The 15,225-nt window shown below is 42.3% G+C and overlaps 1 protein-coding gene across 1 annotated transcript in view; it reads left to right on the forward strand.

Moving 5' to 3' along the window:
* Nsf (N-ethylmaleimide sensitive factor, vesicle fusing ATPase) overlaps positions 1-15,225 on the forward strand; it is a 144,809-nt gene that overhangs the window by 37,076 nt on the left and 92,508 nt on the right. The window contains exons 5-7 of the mRNA XM_052755675.1: positions 9,902-10,068; positions 14,259-14,366; positions 15,053-15,128. Of these exons, the coding sequence (XP_052611635.1) occupies positions 9,902-10,068; positions 14,259-14,366; positions 15,053-15,128 (351 nt within the window). The remainder of the gene's footprint in view (positions 1-9,901; positions 10,069-14,258; positions 14,367-15,052; positions 15,129-15,225) is intronic.

Consider the following 15,225-nt stretch of genomic DNA (forward strand, 5'->3'; position numbering starts at 1 on the left):
AGCTGGAATGCTAGTCAAAGGCCAGGAGGGAATTCAGGCAATGGGGCATTCATCAGAAGCATCTGGTTCGCTGACCCAGCTGAAGAGACAGGGAGCATTCACATAGGCTGGACTAGTCCACATCAGCTTTCAGCAAGTTCAGGGCTTCTGGTCATTTGGAGTGTGTTGTAGTCAGCAGCTGATGCTTAGATGTGTCTGTCAGCCAAGTGGAAATCTGCTGAGACTAGGGACAGAAGTTAAAATTTAGGAACTTAAAGGAAAATCTTATATTTGGAACTTTGAGGCCCATAGTTCTTAGTATGCCAGTAGGCACTATAGGCATATAATGGAAGGAAGGGGAGGAGCCCCAAGACCAAGAAAGAGAGAAAGAGAGAATAGACAGGTGGGAGAATTTAGGCTGTACTTCTCTGGAGTCCTTTTGACCTGTGAATCCAAGTCTTATGACTCCCTCGATTCTCTGAAGCTTACATGAATTTTTTTAGTTTACAAAAAGACATAAAAGTTTTAGACATATTAGCATTACCAATCTGTACTTAAATCCGTATTGTAGACAAAGCAGGTAACAGGTGTCTATAAAACACCAGGAGTAGACTCACACCTTTGAGTCCTAGCTATAGCTGTAGATTTGGGTTAAAAAGCATTAACATTTTCCCTCTGTCCAGAGGGCTAGATATAGATTGGACAGAGATGTCTTTGGCCTGATGGGCAGCATCTTTAAGTCTATATTTAGAAAACAACAAAAGGAAATTTAAAATCCTGAGCTTGTGACTGAACAGTAAGTAGTCAGTGCTCTACCAACTTATCAGAACTCCACTGATCCAGTGTTAAAACTCTGAACTTTTGAAATCTTAGTGTAACAACAGCATAGAAGGGGAAAGAATTCTGAAACATTTCCCATTTTCACATACCTTAAATCATTTACTTACACCTTTACAACTTGCATTTATACATCTCAAATCACTTTCTGAGACCCTCAAAACTTACTTAAACTTTTACATCCTCAGACCTTCATATATCTTAGATCCTCAGAACTTACATAGACTTTAACATTTTTTCTTTCCTTCTAATCATTTACATAAGCAGTTATTACTGAGAACAGTCATTGCAAATCATGTTTCTTTAGTGGAAAGCTATACCTGAAACCTGTTTATCTTTTAATATGAAGCCTGTTAGCAAGGCAAACCTGTCTACCTTTTCTCTACAGGAAACCTAGTAGCTCTAGAAAAAGCAAGGCTTGATTTTTACATATGAAATAAGCTAACAAGCTGGCTGCAGCCTGGGGTAAGAACCTGGTTGTCTGCTGCTGCTAAGCTGACAAAGCTATGGTTAGTCTAGCCATCAGTACTATCAAAGATCTGAGAAGGATAAATTATAGAATGAAGTGTAATCCAAATGGCCTATGTATTGATTAAAATGGCAGAGACTAGTCCATTATCTAGGTAGCCATCCCAGGCCCCTGTGGTCTCCATGGCATTGGGGGCAGAGGTACCAGGATAGCATCAGTCTTCAGCTGCCAGGTCCAGAAGGTGAGAGGCTTTCCTGTGGAGTAGGAACATGGGAGAGACTGATCTTACTTTGTCTAGGCAAAGTGAGGCAATCAACTCTTCAGTGCCCTGCTTGTCCACAGTTTGGGCCAGGTCCTGGGGGCAGATGCTGCATTGGGGCAGTTTTGCCCAATGGTTACTATTACCACAGTCCAGGCAGAGACATCAGGGTGCCCCATTGTCTCCTTTGGAGACTTTGAGGTTACTGCTAGGATCTGGAAGCCTCTGTCATAGTAAGCTTTTTCCATTAAATATTTTAAATGTCATATTCATCAGATCTCTAACAAGTTTGAGGACCATTATCTATTAAGTATATCTGAGCTAACCTAGGCTTAACCTCGAAATCATATCTAACATGACTACAAATTTGATTATTATAGATGACTAACTACTAACCTATATTTCTTAATTATACTTTATATTTTTAAATGAGCTGCATAGGGACAATACCTTAAATAATAGAAGAGAGAGAGAGAGAGAGAGAGAGAGAGAGAGAGAGAGAGAGAGAGAGAGAGAACAAAAATAATCTTCAATTTGTATCAATATACAAAAATCCATACCAATATGGAATGTTTGAGACTAGTAGTTGTTTTTTTTTAGTTTAAAAGTAGATTCAAAAATCTATGCTTTTATCCTATCATTTTTATTTTTGAAGTAGATTCAATAATCTACCCTTTCCTAATATCCCCCTTCTTTTTTTTTTAAAGATCCCTGAATCTAAGCTCCTTTGTCTCGTTTCCTCCCTGGCTATGATCAATAACAACTTGCAACCAACCCCCCCTAGACAATGACAAACATTCACTGAATGACCAGAAACCATCCATCCTACCTCTTGGGAATGTGGGCATCATGTTCTCCGGACTGTTTCCTGTTGTCTGGGGGTGACAGAATCTCTAGGGGACCCTTGGAATGGGATAATGGTCCAGTCCTGGGAGAGCTAGCTGTGTTTTTTTGTTTGTTTGTCCAGTCTCTGTGTGATGGGAAAGTGTCGAGCTTATCTGAAGTCTTGGCTGGAGTAGTCTGTGAGGCTGGACCATCTCAGCTAGCAGCTTTGAAGTTGTTTAAGATACAGATTTTTGGGGAAAGTGTAACTGAGGCATTCTGAGAAGCTGGATCATTTGGGCTACTTGTCTTTATTCATGTCTGGTCCTTTTGTTCTGAAAACTTACAGACTTTCAAAGGTAACAAACATATCTGTATTAACACAAGTATGGAATATATGGTATGCGCAAAACAAATTATTTGTTTTATGTTTGATCAGGTAAAAGACATCTGTCAACTTTTTAAGTCCATTTGGACTGTATAACCAAACTGTTATGAGGACTCTGTAGCCAACAAGATTTATCATGTCTCATCCAGTCTCAGAGCTGTTTCCATGTAGAGGGATCAGCATTTATGTCACCCGTCCTGTAGTCTTTTCTGGCTTCCTCCCTCATGTTTGCAGCTAAGATCCTCAGGAGGTCTCCCTGGTCAAATTTGATCTTTATTAATTTTGAAGAAATCCATAGCTTTGTGGAAACAAACGTCTCCCACAACACAACACATTTCCAGACTTCCATTCTGGAGCTAAGACATCTCTAAAGCATATATGCTGGTTTAATTCAGCAGTCCCTTCCACAATCCAGTGTCTCTCAGCAGCTCAAAATCAACAAAGCAGCATGCAGGATTCAGGCGCCCTGTGTACTTCCCATCCTTATGTGGCTTATTTTATATTACTTTCTTTTTCTTTAAAGACTTTATTTTTTTAAACTATTTATTTAGTTTTTTGACTGTCTATACCCATTCTTTTTTCTTTCTTTAGCACCTAATCACATTTTCCAAGTACATTGTAACCTGTTCAAAGGTTTTCTTGGCCTGGACCTGTTTTGTTTTTTTTTTTCTTTTCTTTCTCAAGTCTGTAGTGTTCTCTGACGCATGAGCCAAAGCTTAAACTGTTAGGCAGCAGCTAGGCCCCCTGCCCAGTGGCTCTAGCAGCTGGCTCTGCCCCGCTTGGTTCCCTGAGAGTCTGGCCTCATGCTGGTGTGGTATGGACAGGAGCTGCATTTACTGCCCCAGCTCTGGGAAGTTGTTGAGCCCACTTTATGGAGTCCCCATGAGCGACAGCCAACTGTTGTGAATGCTCTCGGAGAGGCCCAGGTGGCGACTGCAGCAGTGCTGACTGCATGACTTCTGTGTGGTCATGCCCCATGTTGGGCACTAAATATAGTCCAGTTTTTCTTAGTTATCGTTAACAGTTCACAATAACTTACTAGCTTTCATAAGACTAGGACTTCCTGGGGTAGGGCTTGTGAGCAGGGATTGGGGGAGCCTAGAGGCTAGCATTGCCCTCGACAAGTAATAGGCACCACAGCCATGTGTTAAGGAAGGGCCACAGTTCCTTTTGCCAGAGTTAAGGAGAATGACTCCCTTTTTAGCAAGCAGGAACTTTCTTCAAACCCCTGAGGGAATGGGGTCTTTTGTCTAAATGCCTGACCTTGGGAAAAGGACTTTATAGCTTTATCTCTGTTAAGTTTGAGCCTTAAAAACCAATTTCTGAATTGAAACTCCTTCAGTATCAAAATAAACCTTTTAACTCATAAAAATAGTCCACAGAGAGACTAGGAAATTTCCTAATCCTTTTGTAGTACACCAATTCAGAATATAACAGTTTCTTATATGACTCAGTTTATCACAATAGCTTAAATTTAACAAAGTTAGCAAAGACAAGGAGGCTAGACAAAGACATTCTTTTTATTATTTATTTATTTATTATGTATACAGTGTTCTGCCTGCATGTATGCCTGCACACCCAGAAGAGGGCATCAAATCTCATTATAGATGGTTGTGAGCCACCATGTGGTTGCTGGGAATTGAACTCAAGACCTCTGGAAGAGCAGCCAGTGCTCTTAACCTCTGAGCCGTCTCTTCAGCCCGACAAAGACATTCTTAAGCATGAATAGACCTTAGGTAAGGAGAGACATTTTCTGAGCCAGTGGTTCCCAACTTTCCCAATGCTTCAGCCCTTCAATACAGTTCCCCATGTTGTGGTGACCCCCCAACAACAAAATCATTCTTATTGCTATTTCACGACTACATTTTTGTCACTGTTACGAATCTTATTGCAAACATCCAACAGGTAGGCTAGGCTACCCCATAAAAAGGTCTTTCAAGTCCCAGAGGGATCAGACTTAGAGGTTGAGGAGGTACTTCAAGTTCTTTGCTGTACTGCTTAGGTCATTCATTGTCTTGCTGTATCATAAGATAGGTACATCCCAATTTCTGGTCTTTAGTATTTGGTGTACATAGTTGTAGCCTTAATTTTTAATCTTTTATTTATTTTAGTTCAAATATTAATAATATAAAACATTTTATAAACTTAAAATGTCCCACAGTGTTATAAATTTAAATATTTTAAAAGCTGTTCCTTAAAAAAAAAAAGCCAGTTTTTATGTGTGTAAGTGGTTGGAGACATGGCTCAGTGGTTAAGAACACTGACTGTAAGACGAATTGCTAAATGGTCTTATTAATAAAAAACCCAGAGCCAGATATTGGGGTAAAAAAACTGAGAGATCAGAAAAGCAGAAAGAAGCCAGCCAAGTTCTTCCCACTTGGAAATCCTCAGCCAAAGGGACTTACTTCCTGTATACCCACACCTATTGCCTTTCTATTCTGCATCTCACTTCCTCTCTCCACCCAGCTACATCACTTCCTGTCTACAGACCTCCAGACCTCTATGGTTAGTGCTGGGATTAAAAGTGTGTGTCACCATGCCTGGTTCTGTTCCCCAGTGTGGCCTTGAACTCACAGAGATCCAGATGGATCTTTGCCTCTTGAATGCTAGGATTAAAGGCATGTGCTACCATTGTGTGACTTCTATGTTTAATATAGTGGCTGGCTTTTCCCTCTGATCCTCAGATAAGCTTTATTAGGATGCACAATATATTGAGGGACACAATATATCACCACAACTGACTGTTCTTCCAGAGGACCCAGGTTCAATTCCCAGCACCCATATGGTGGCTCACAACTGTCTGTAACTACAGTTTCAGGGGACTGGATACCCTTACACAACCAAAAACACCAATGCACATAAAAATAGATAAGTATTTTTTTAACCCAGTTTTTTAACTTTCTGTAAAACTCTAAAATTTCCTCTTAAATAAGTTTAAAATCCCTCAACTGACAGGGTGGTGGTGGTGCATGCCTATAATCCCAGCTCTCATGAGGCAGAGACAGGCAGATCTCCATGAGTTCAAGGCCAACCTGGTCTACAAAGTAAGTTCCAGGACAGCCACAGCAGTTACACAGAGAAACTCTATCTCAAGAAACTAAAAAAAGGTGTAAAAAAAAATTCTCAACTGTGTGTTCCTACAATATCGAAAATAAAGTCCCCCCCACACACACTTTTTTTTTTTAACCTCAGGAGGGAGAAAACAAGGCATAGCCAAAAACTGCGTAAGGCAAAACCAAGCTCCAGTAGTGCAGTTCAAAGCTCAGTGTCTGGGATTCATTCACAATCCTTTTGGTTTTTCCAGAGGCTTGGATCACCTCTTTGGCCTACCCTCAGCAGCATATACATAGCCTGCCTTATACATCTCAGCCTGTTCCATTTCATTGTGACTGGTGCTTCTGGTGACTATCACATGGCACCAGCATTTCCAAAACTGCGAAGGTCCACTTTTGCAACTGAGCTCTCTTTAGGAACTCTAGCCTTGCCACACATTTGCAAACCTCAGCATTTCTCCATGATCCTTCATGTCTTTAAAACTATTATCACCTGGGTGACTCTTCAATTACGAAGTTTAGCTGCCAGAGAAAGGTACATTCTTGCATATAAAAGCACGGAGGTGCAGCTTCAATACCTTATTAAACAAACATTGTTTTTAAATTCTATCTTTCATAAACCTTGTTTTCAGGACAGGACAAGAATTATCATACAAAAATCCATCCTAATCCAAAATGTCCTGGAGACCTGTTGTTGCCTCCTTGGTAGGCCCACTCCATGTGGTCACCTTTAATGAAGATGGTAGTGAAATCACATGACTTCTGTCCTCTCCAACTCTAGTGAAGATGACTGCCAGACACATGGCTGCCCAAAGATGATGGCAATCCATATTTTGCTTATATCACAAAATGGAATCATGCCACATGGTTCCTTTAAAATTACCCATGCATAGATTTTTAACTATCAACTCCCAGTGTTAAAAGTTTTAACTTTTTTTTTCAGGATTTTACAGAGTTTTAACCATATTCAACAAAATAAACTTACAAATCTCAAGGTACAGAATGTTCACATAAACCAAGTCTAACTTTTTGTCTGTTCTGCTTTGCTGTCTTTCCCCCTGTCACTGTGTCAGGAGCTCAGACTGACACAGGACATAGAGGAAACTTTCAAATATGCCCGGGTCTAGTGAAAGAAGAGCCATAATCCAACTCTAAAGCCAGATTTCAAATAAAATAGAACAACATAAAACAATTTAAATGTTATCCACACTCGAAAGACATCCGAACTCCTACTAACCTGACTCCAGTGACCAGAGAGCTCAGAGATAGATTTTGAGCCCTGGCTGTAAATGCAGCCACGGCAGTAGTGATGACTGACTGCTCTCGGCAGCAGGAACAGCAAAAATGTCCAAACCATTTCTGTTTCAGCTCCATGCTTGCAACAAAACTTATGGATACACCAGAAAACACAGACAAAACTTTCCAACAAAACAGGGAGACACAATTTTCATGAGAAACAGACAGACAAAACTTTCCAACAAGACAAATAATGCAATAAAACTTACAGACCATGAGAAAACACAGAGAGACAAAACTTCCCAACAAGACAAACAAAACTTTCTCCTAGAAATGAAACTTTCCAACCAGAACCAGACGGGTGCAAGATGTCTCAATATGCCCAGGAGAATATTGGGGTCTCATAGAAACCCCTCCACATCCCAGAAAGGAATCCCACAAAACAGAACCAGATTATGACTCACCAGGAGGCCTCCATAGATGCTTGCTGCATTTCTCAGCATGAAAGTTCACTCCGATAGTCTGCAAACTGAAGGCAACCGTGCAGCCTTGGAACATTTCAAGGCATGTGCCTCCTGAAGTGGCCCTTCAGCCCCAGAGTTCTGGAGTGAAGTTCCAGCTTTAGAATTTGGGTGGGTGGTCTGAATCTCGATGGGACCTCTAGAAAATGTTAATCCCACCAACTTAGAATAAGACCACTACCTCAGTTTAAAGCCACATTTGAAGCAAGCTTTAATTAAATATTGGCCAGGTGGATGGGCTCTGGCCAAGTCCAAACTCAGGTGCCTGGGAAATGGCCTAGAATCAAATATGGCAAGGACTTAAGAAGGAAAACCCACAATTCATTGCATTTCCCATCAGATCCAATCAGGGGCATGCATATATCCAGACATACCCCTGCCTGTGAACCTCCTGCCCACATGTGATCAAGCACACCCAGTGCAGATGGGTCAAACAAACTTGTTTAGGGAGTGAAAACCTGTGGCTTGTTATCTCCCATAAATAATAGCCTCCGGCATTTTAGGAACTATTTGTTCTTGGGCAAGGGGCTTGCAGATAAGAGGCATTTTTGTTTCATGGATCTCTCTAACATAGTAATTAAAATTTAAAATGTAACTTTGGCTCTCAAAGTAGAATGTCAAAACTTCATATTTTAACTATTTAATTACATTGTATAATTACTCTACCAAGTATAACTAACATAAAGAGATTAGAGAGTGAGCATGGCTAACTCATGGTGTGCACAGCTCTGGGGCCGGGGACCTGCAGACTCAGGGCATTAGGAAGGCATCAGTGCACTCTAGAACGGGCCTTCAGGGAACACGAGGAGGAATTACACATGCATTAGCCCCACTGAAGAGCAGGGCTGGGCTCTTACTCACTGGACATGAACGAGTTGCCCTATTGGGGAAAGTCAAATGCAGAAGTTTCTCTGGACTTCCCTGGGCAGCTTTTCTGCTTTTTCTGGTGCTCCCAGTATCAGATGCCGTAGTGGAATATCTTTTGCTTTAAAAGTTTGTTTAGAAACTGGAACATATTAATAAATACAAGCTGATTTAAAAATCAGCCTTTTTCCCCTCTGAACATGCTTCCTCACAATTATGTATCATTGAGAAATTTTCTTTTGATACCCATTTCTACCAATATGATATATAAACTTTGTGTTGTACAGTTAAGCATTTGAGGCTGAATAGTTATTACATAATATAAAATTACATGTAGTGCTTTAATGTTTAAGTTCATGACATTATAGTCTAAAAGCCAATTTAAAACTCTTCCCAAGGTTTAAGTAGGAATTTTCTTACTCGAGCTATATATATGCTTGTCTTGTGGATTGGAGGCATATGGCTACCGCTCCTTGATGTAGCATGAATCCTAATTGGTCTTAATATCAGGGTAAATGCTGAAAGATCAGGGAAGCAGAGCAGCCAGCCACTAGCAAGACTTCTTACTTCTACCAGTTCCTCAGACCAAAAAGGACCAAACTCCTATCTCCACCCTGCCTTATCATTTCCTCTCTCCACCCAGCCGTATCACTTTCTGTCTCCACCTCCCTAGTGCTGGGATTAAAGGTGTGTGCCACCACTGTCTGGCTCTGTTTCTCTTTTAGATTGGATCAGTCTTGTGTAGCCCAGGGTGGTCTTGAACTCACAGATCCATCTGCCTCTGCCTTCCAAGTGTTGGGATTAAAGGCTTGCACCACCATTGCCTGGCCTCTATGGTTAACTAGTTGCTTAGCTCCACACTCTGATCTTCAGGCAAGCTTTATTTGTTAGAGCACAAACAAAATATCATCACACCTGGATACGGTGGGTGCTCAGTGAACACACTTGCAATGTTACAGAGAAGTGTAAGTTAGAACTTACATTACAGGAAATAACCCCTGGAAACATTGTTTCTGAGAACTGCCATCCCCCATTTTTTTTTCCCCCACTGCCTCTTAACTTTCTTAGGGCAAGGAATCTTCCCACCTCTCTCACGGTAGCACGTTCTTAGATCAAACAAAAATCATCTTTGGTAACCACATGCTGGGCCAACTCCACGGAGGCCACCCATACTGTCGCTTTGTCCTCTGTTAAATGAGGAGGAGGGAGGTGCAGGGACTGTGAAGAGGGATGAGGGGTCAAAGGTGAGGGAGAGTGTCGTTTAATATTTTCTTCTTAACTCAGGTGAGTAAGGAAGGAAATGTCTGACTCTTGATTTTCAAGTCTGTGCTTGTGTGTTGCTCCAGGGAAACCCACGTGGAGTTCCCTTTTGGTCAAATGCTGCTGTATTCCCTCATGTTGAGCTCTTTGTAACTAGAAACCTAAGTTTTTGGTGTTCCTGTGGTTCTTAAAGAATGCTCCTTTTCCTCCTAGTTGCCTTGTATTCGTTCGACAAAGCCAAGCAGTGCATCGGCACAATGACCATCGAGATTGACTTTCTGCAGAAAAAGAACATCGACTCCAACCCCTACGACACAGACAAGATGGCGGCAGAATTTATCCAGCAGTTCAACAACCAGGCCTTCTCCGTGGGGCAGCAGGTAGATACGTTATAGGCATCCAAATGAGGAACTTTTCATAGGAAACTGAGGAGTGAGTTTCCTGAACCAATAGGAGTCTGTTCAGAAAAGCCTTCTCACAGCTTTAGGAGCCGGAAAGATGGCTCAGCAATTAAGAGCACTGGCTGCTCTTCTGCAGGATCCAAGTTCAGTTCCCGGCTCCCATTTCAGACAACTCACAACTACCTGTAACTCCAGCTCCAGCGCTAGTGCTGTGTTCTGGCATCCAGGGATCCCTGTGTGTGGCACACATGCACATAGACATAAATTTAAAAACATTTTTTTTTTTAGTTTTTCGAGACAGGGTTTCTCTGTGTAGCTTTGCGCCTTTCCTGGAACTTGCTTTGGAGACCAGGCTGGCCTCGAACTCACAGAGATCCACCTGCCTCTGCCTCCCAAGTGCTGGGATTAAAGGCGTGCGCCACCACTGCCCGGCAAAACATCTTTTAAATTGTGTTAAGATGTCACACAGAGTCACAACAGCTTTTCTTCCTGCAAATTTGGGAACACAGTAGAGATACGGTCTGAATTTTTTTTTTTCTTTTCTTGCTGTGGGACATGAGATTTATTTCTAGGATATCTTCCTGTGTCACTAGTATATTTCTGAAGAATAGCAGCACTTGGGGCTGAGGAGATTGCTCAGTCAATAAAGTGCCTGCTAAGCAAGCCTGAAGAACTGAGCTTGACCTCCAGCACCCAGGCAAAAAGCTGGGAGTGATGGGATGAACCTACTCGTTTGTAACCCCACCCTGGGGAGGCAGGGGCAGAGCATCCCTGGAGGCCCCTGGCCAGCGGGCCTAGCCATCAGTGAGAGACCCTGACCAGGTAAGAAAGACAAGATGGAGAGCAATGAGGAACAATACTTGAAGTTGACGTCTGGCCTCCACCCACACATGCATGCACACCTGCACACATGTCGACATGCACACACATAGTATGTCTTAACTTTTGGTAGGGGGTGGACTTCCCGGGATTTCTAAGACAGCTATGTGCATATATTACCAAGTTCATTGTAGAGACCCTGAAGCTTACTTAGCCTCTCGCTGGGAACATTGGCCAGTGTTGCCTCTTTCTATGCTTCAGTTAATATCAACTGATTAATCTAGGAGAAACATTCTTTTAGCCATAAAGTGTGCTCAGTTGTTAGAGTGCATCACAGCATGCATGAAGCCCTGGGTTCTGTCACTAGCCCTAGCACCACTTAAAACCAGGCATGATGGTGTCTGTCTGTAATCCCAGCACTTGGACTGTAGAGGCGGGAGGATCAGGAGTTCAAGGTCATCCTCAGTTACACAGCAGGTTTGAGACCAGCCAGGGTTCCATGAGATCCTGTCTCAAAAAAATAAAAAAAGAAAGTGTGAATTCATACATTCTTTATACAGGTAAATAATTGTAGCTCTCTTGCCCTTACTGTTATATTTGTCTTATTTGTGATTTTGTGTTTTGAAAACAGGGCTCTTCCTATGTAGCCCAGGCTGACCCTAAACTCAAGCCAACAGCTTCAACCACCCAAGTGCTGAGCTAACAGGCCTGAGCCACCACACCTGCCTTTGTGTCTTTCTCAGTTACTCTGCACTCCGTTCTCATATCACACACAGCTCCATAGCAACAATCTCAGATGTTGTTGGGAGACCTGGGTGGGCAAGTCCTTTTCAGAGGAGTTTCAAAGTCAAAGCGGCTTTTATAATGGACTGTGGTTGTTTGCCCTCTTTCTGCCCCTCTGTTGTATGAGTTTGGTGCAGTTCTGCAGCGAAGACTTAGTATGTGTTAGCACAGCACCCTGACTGCCAAAGCAGATGGAATCATCCGGCTGTCTCTAGTAAGCCAGACAGGAAAGAGATTTGCAAAAATGCTTTTTGCCCTTGCAATTTTTTGTTTTAGAAAGTGATTTTATTTTAAATGGATACATTATTTTGTTTTGTTTTGTTTTGGGGTTTTTTGAGATAGGGTTTCTCTGTGTAGTTTTGGTGCCTGTCCTGGATCTTGCTCTGTAGACCAGGCTGGCCTCAAACTCACAGAGATCTGCCTGGCTCTGCCTCCCGAGTGCTGGGACTAAAGACGTGTGCCACCACCGTCTGGCTGATACATTAATTTTTTTCTTCTAATCTCTAGTATGGTAAATCTCAGTAGTCACATTCCATATAAACATAAACTCTTTGGGTCCTCAAAAGTAAATAGTGGGCCGGGCGGTGGTGGCGCACACCTTTAATCCCAGCACTCGGGAGGCAGAGCCAGGCGGATCTCTGTGAGTTCGAGGCCAGCCTGGGCTACCAAGTGAGTCCCAGGAAAGGCGCAAAGCTACACAGAGAAACCCTGTCTCGAAAAACCAAAAATAAAAATAAAAATAAAAATAAAAATAAAAATAAATAGTGGAATCCTGGGAGCAAAGTCTCGGGGGTTGCTGGCTGCCAGCACTGCCATGGCCACCGATATACCTAGACTGCCCTGAGGTCTCTGTCTTGGGAGATTGCCGTGGAGGGAGAGCAGAAGGCAAGAATGGTTGAGGTGAATGGAGTGTTGTTACTTTTATTTTGTTTTTTCCCTGATAAATATGGAAGGCTAGCAGCCCAGATTATTCATATATTATAGTATCAGACTTTTTCAGGCAGAACCTGAGTTACTGATGTACAGGAACAAAATACAATGTTTTTTAATGAAAGCATTATAATTAGCTGGGCATAGTGGCACACACCTTAAATCCCAGCACTCAGAAGGCAGAAGCAAGAAGATCTCTTAGTTCAAGGCCAGAGCTACATAGTGAGACCAGGTCTCAAAAAAAAAAAAAAAAAAAAAAAAAAAAAGCAAATGAACAAAAATCAAACAAACAAAAAACCCCTAAAAGAAGAAAATATTGGAATTAGAATGAACCTTAGATTTACTTGTCTGACTTCCTCCCAAACGAGAAGTTTTAGGTTCAGAGAAGGTCAATCTTGTGCCCACGGATGCACAGCTGGGGACATAAAGATGAATGGAACAGGTATTTAAGAGCATAAAGTACGTCCCAGTCACTATTTTGGGCATGGCAGGTTCATGGGGCACAGAGTACACACAGTTCCTGCTGTTGCAGAACTTTCTAGTTAAGACAGGATCGAGCAATGCCACCAGATGGAAGAAACCGCCACTGTGCTCAAGCCGCTGCTGGTTGGGTTAGCTGCTCTAGAACACTCCTAGATTCCACCTAGCTGTCTAGATGTTGACTACTGTCCACTGTCGAGGTCTTTTTGTTTGTTTTGTTTTGTTTTGGGCTATGCTATCTTCCTTCTGGATTCCTAGGTATTTTGAGTATATTTGTATTCAGGTTATGAATTTTAACCTTTGATTTTAGCTTTGGTATCTTTTTTTTTTTTTTTTTTTTTTTTGGTTTTTCAAGACAGGGTTTCTCTGTGTAGCTTTGCGCCTTTCCTGGGACTCACTTGGTAGCCCAGGCTGGCCTCGAACTCACAGAGATCCGCCTGGCTCTGCCTCCTGAGTGCTGGGATTAAAGGCGTGCGCCACCACCGCCCGGCAGCTTTGGTATCTTAAGATACCAACTTAAGACATTCTCTGATGTTTATAATAATTTAAAATCCAATAACATGTAGATATCAATAACATTATGAAAGAAAATACTTGAGAAAACAGAGAAAAAAAACCATCCTTCTAGATCGATGCTTGCTTGTTGTTTTTGTTGTTTCGAGACAGGGTTTCTCTATGTAACAGCCCTGGCTTTCCTGGAACTCACTCTGTAGCCCAGGTTGGCCTTGAACTCACAGAGATCTGCCTGCCTCTGCCTCCTGAGTGCTGGGATTAAAGTGATACGCCACCACCGCCCAGCTCCTCATAAACAATGTTAAAGCTACATTTTATGCATGTGAGCGTTTTGTTGCACATGTGTCCCTGTACTGTGTGTACCTGGCACTGTGGAGGTCAGCAGAGAGCACCAGATCTCAGCTTTCTTACTAGTGGTTTCCCGAAGTGTTTGAGTGTTGATTATGTCACCTCCCGTTGTACGAATGAATGCACGTGGCTTCCTTTTCCTGTCCTTTGGGTCTGTGAGTGGTGTGACTGAGGAGCAGAAACTGACAGGAAGATTCAGAAGAAAACTGGTTTTCACCTTTGGAGTTTTGGTGACGTGACAAGAAGCCTATGGTGATGTTAGGTAACTTTGCTGCCATTACTTCTTCTCTCTACAGCTTGTCTTTAGCTTCAACGATAAGCTCTTTGGATTACTGGTGAAGGACATTGAAGCCATGGACCCTAGCATCCTGAAGGGAGAGCCTGCGTCAGGTAAACGGCAGAAGGTAAGCTTTATTCCTGGTCTTTCCTGGGGAATCTTCCTGATGTGACTTGGGCAGGCTGCTGTGTTTCTGGCTGTTCTCCTGGTGCAGAAGTTCTTCATATTGTACCCTCTTCCCTCTGAGCTACTAACCCAGTGGCTCTCAACCTCCCTGATGCTGCCCCCTCTAATACAGTTCCTCATGTTGTGCTGACCCCAAACTATAACATTATTTCATTGCTACTTCCTAACTGTAATTTTGCTGCTGTTAGAAATGGTGAGTATCTGCTCTGTGACCCCCAGGTTGAGAACCACTGTACTAAGGCCTCACTTTTGGCTCTAGTTATCATTGCTACTGAAATAGAAATTAAAACATGCCTAACTTTTTATAAAAGATTTGTTTATTTACATGAGTGCTCTGTCTGTTTGTACACCCGAATGCCAGTAGAGGGCATCAGATCCCATCATAGATAGTCGTGAGCCATCATGTGGGTGCTGGGAACTGAACTCAGGACCTTTGGAAGATCAGCCAGTGCTCTTAACCACTCATCCATCTCTCCAGCTCCTGTAATTTATACTTGTAGTCTTAGTTGAATACAGATACTTACTATAAATCAAGGAGGACATAACTGTGACGACGCAGACATTGCGCAGAAAGACCTGCTTTGAAATGTCTGTTGCCCACTCACTCATTTTCGTCTTTCTGTGCAGATTGAAGTAGGACTGGTTGTTGGAAACAGTCAAGTTGCATTTGAAAAAGCAGAAAATTCATCGCTCAATCTTATTGGTAAGATTTACAGTTTTAGAAAACTATGCATGAAGCTGAGATGTCTCTGATGTTACATATGACTCGTGGGGAAGAAGAGGGACCCCTCCCTTGGACT

The sequence above is a fragment of the Peromyscus californicus genome, unplaced genomic scaffold (assembly GCF_007827085.1).
Source record: "Peromyscus californicus insignis strain IS unplaced genomic scaffold, ASM782708v3 Scaffold_3__1_contigs__length_106647218, whole genome shotgun sequence".
NCBI lineage: Eukaryota > Metazoa > Chordata > Mammalia > Rodentia > Cricetidae > Peromyscus > Peromyscus californicus.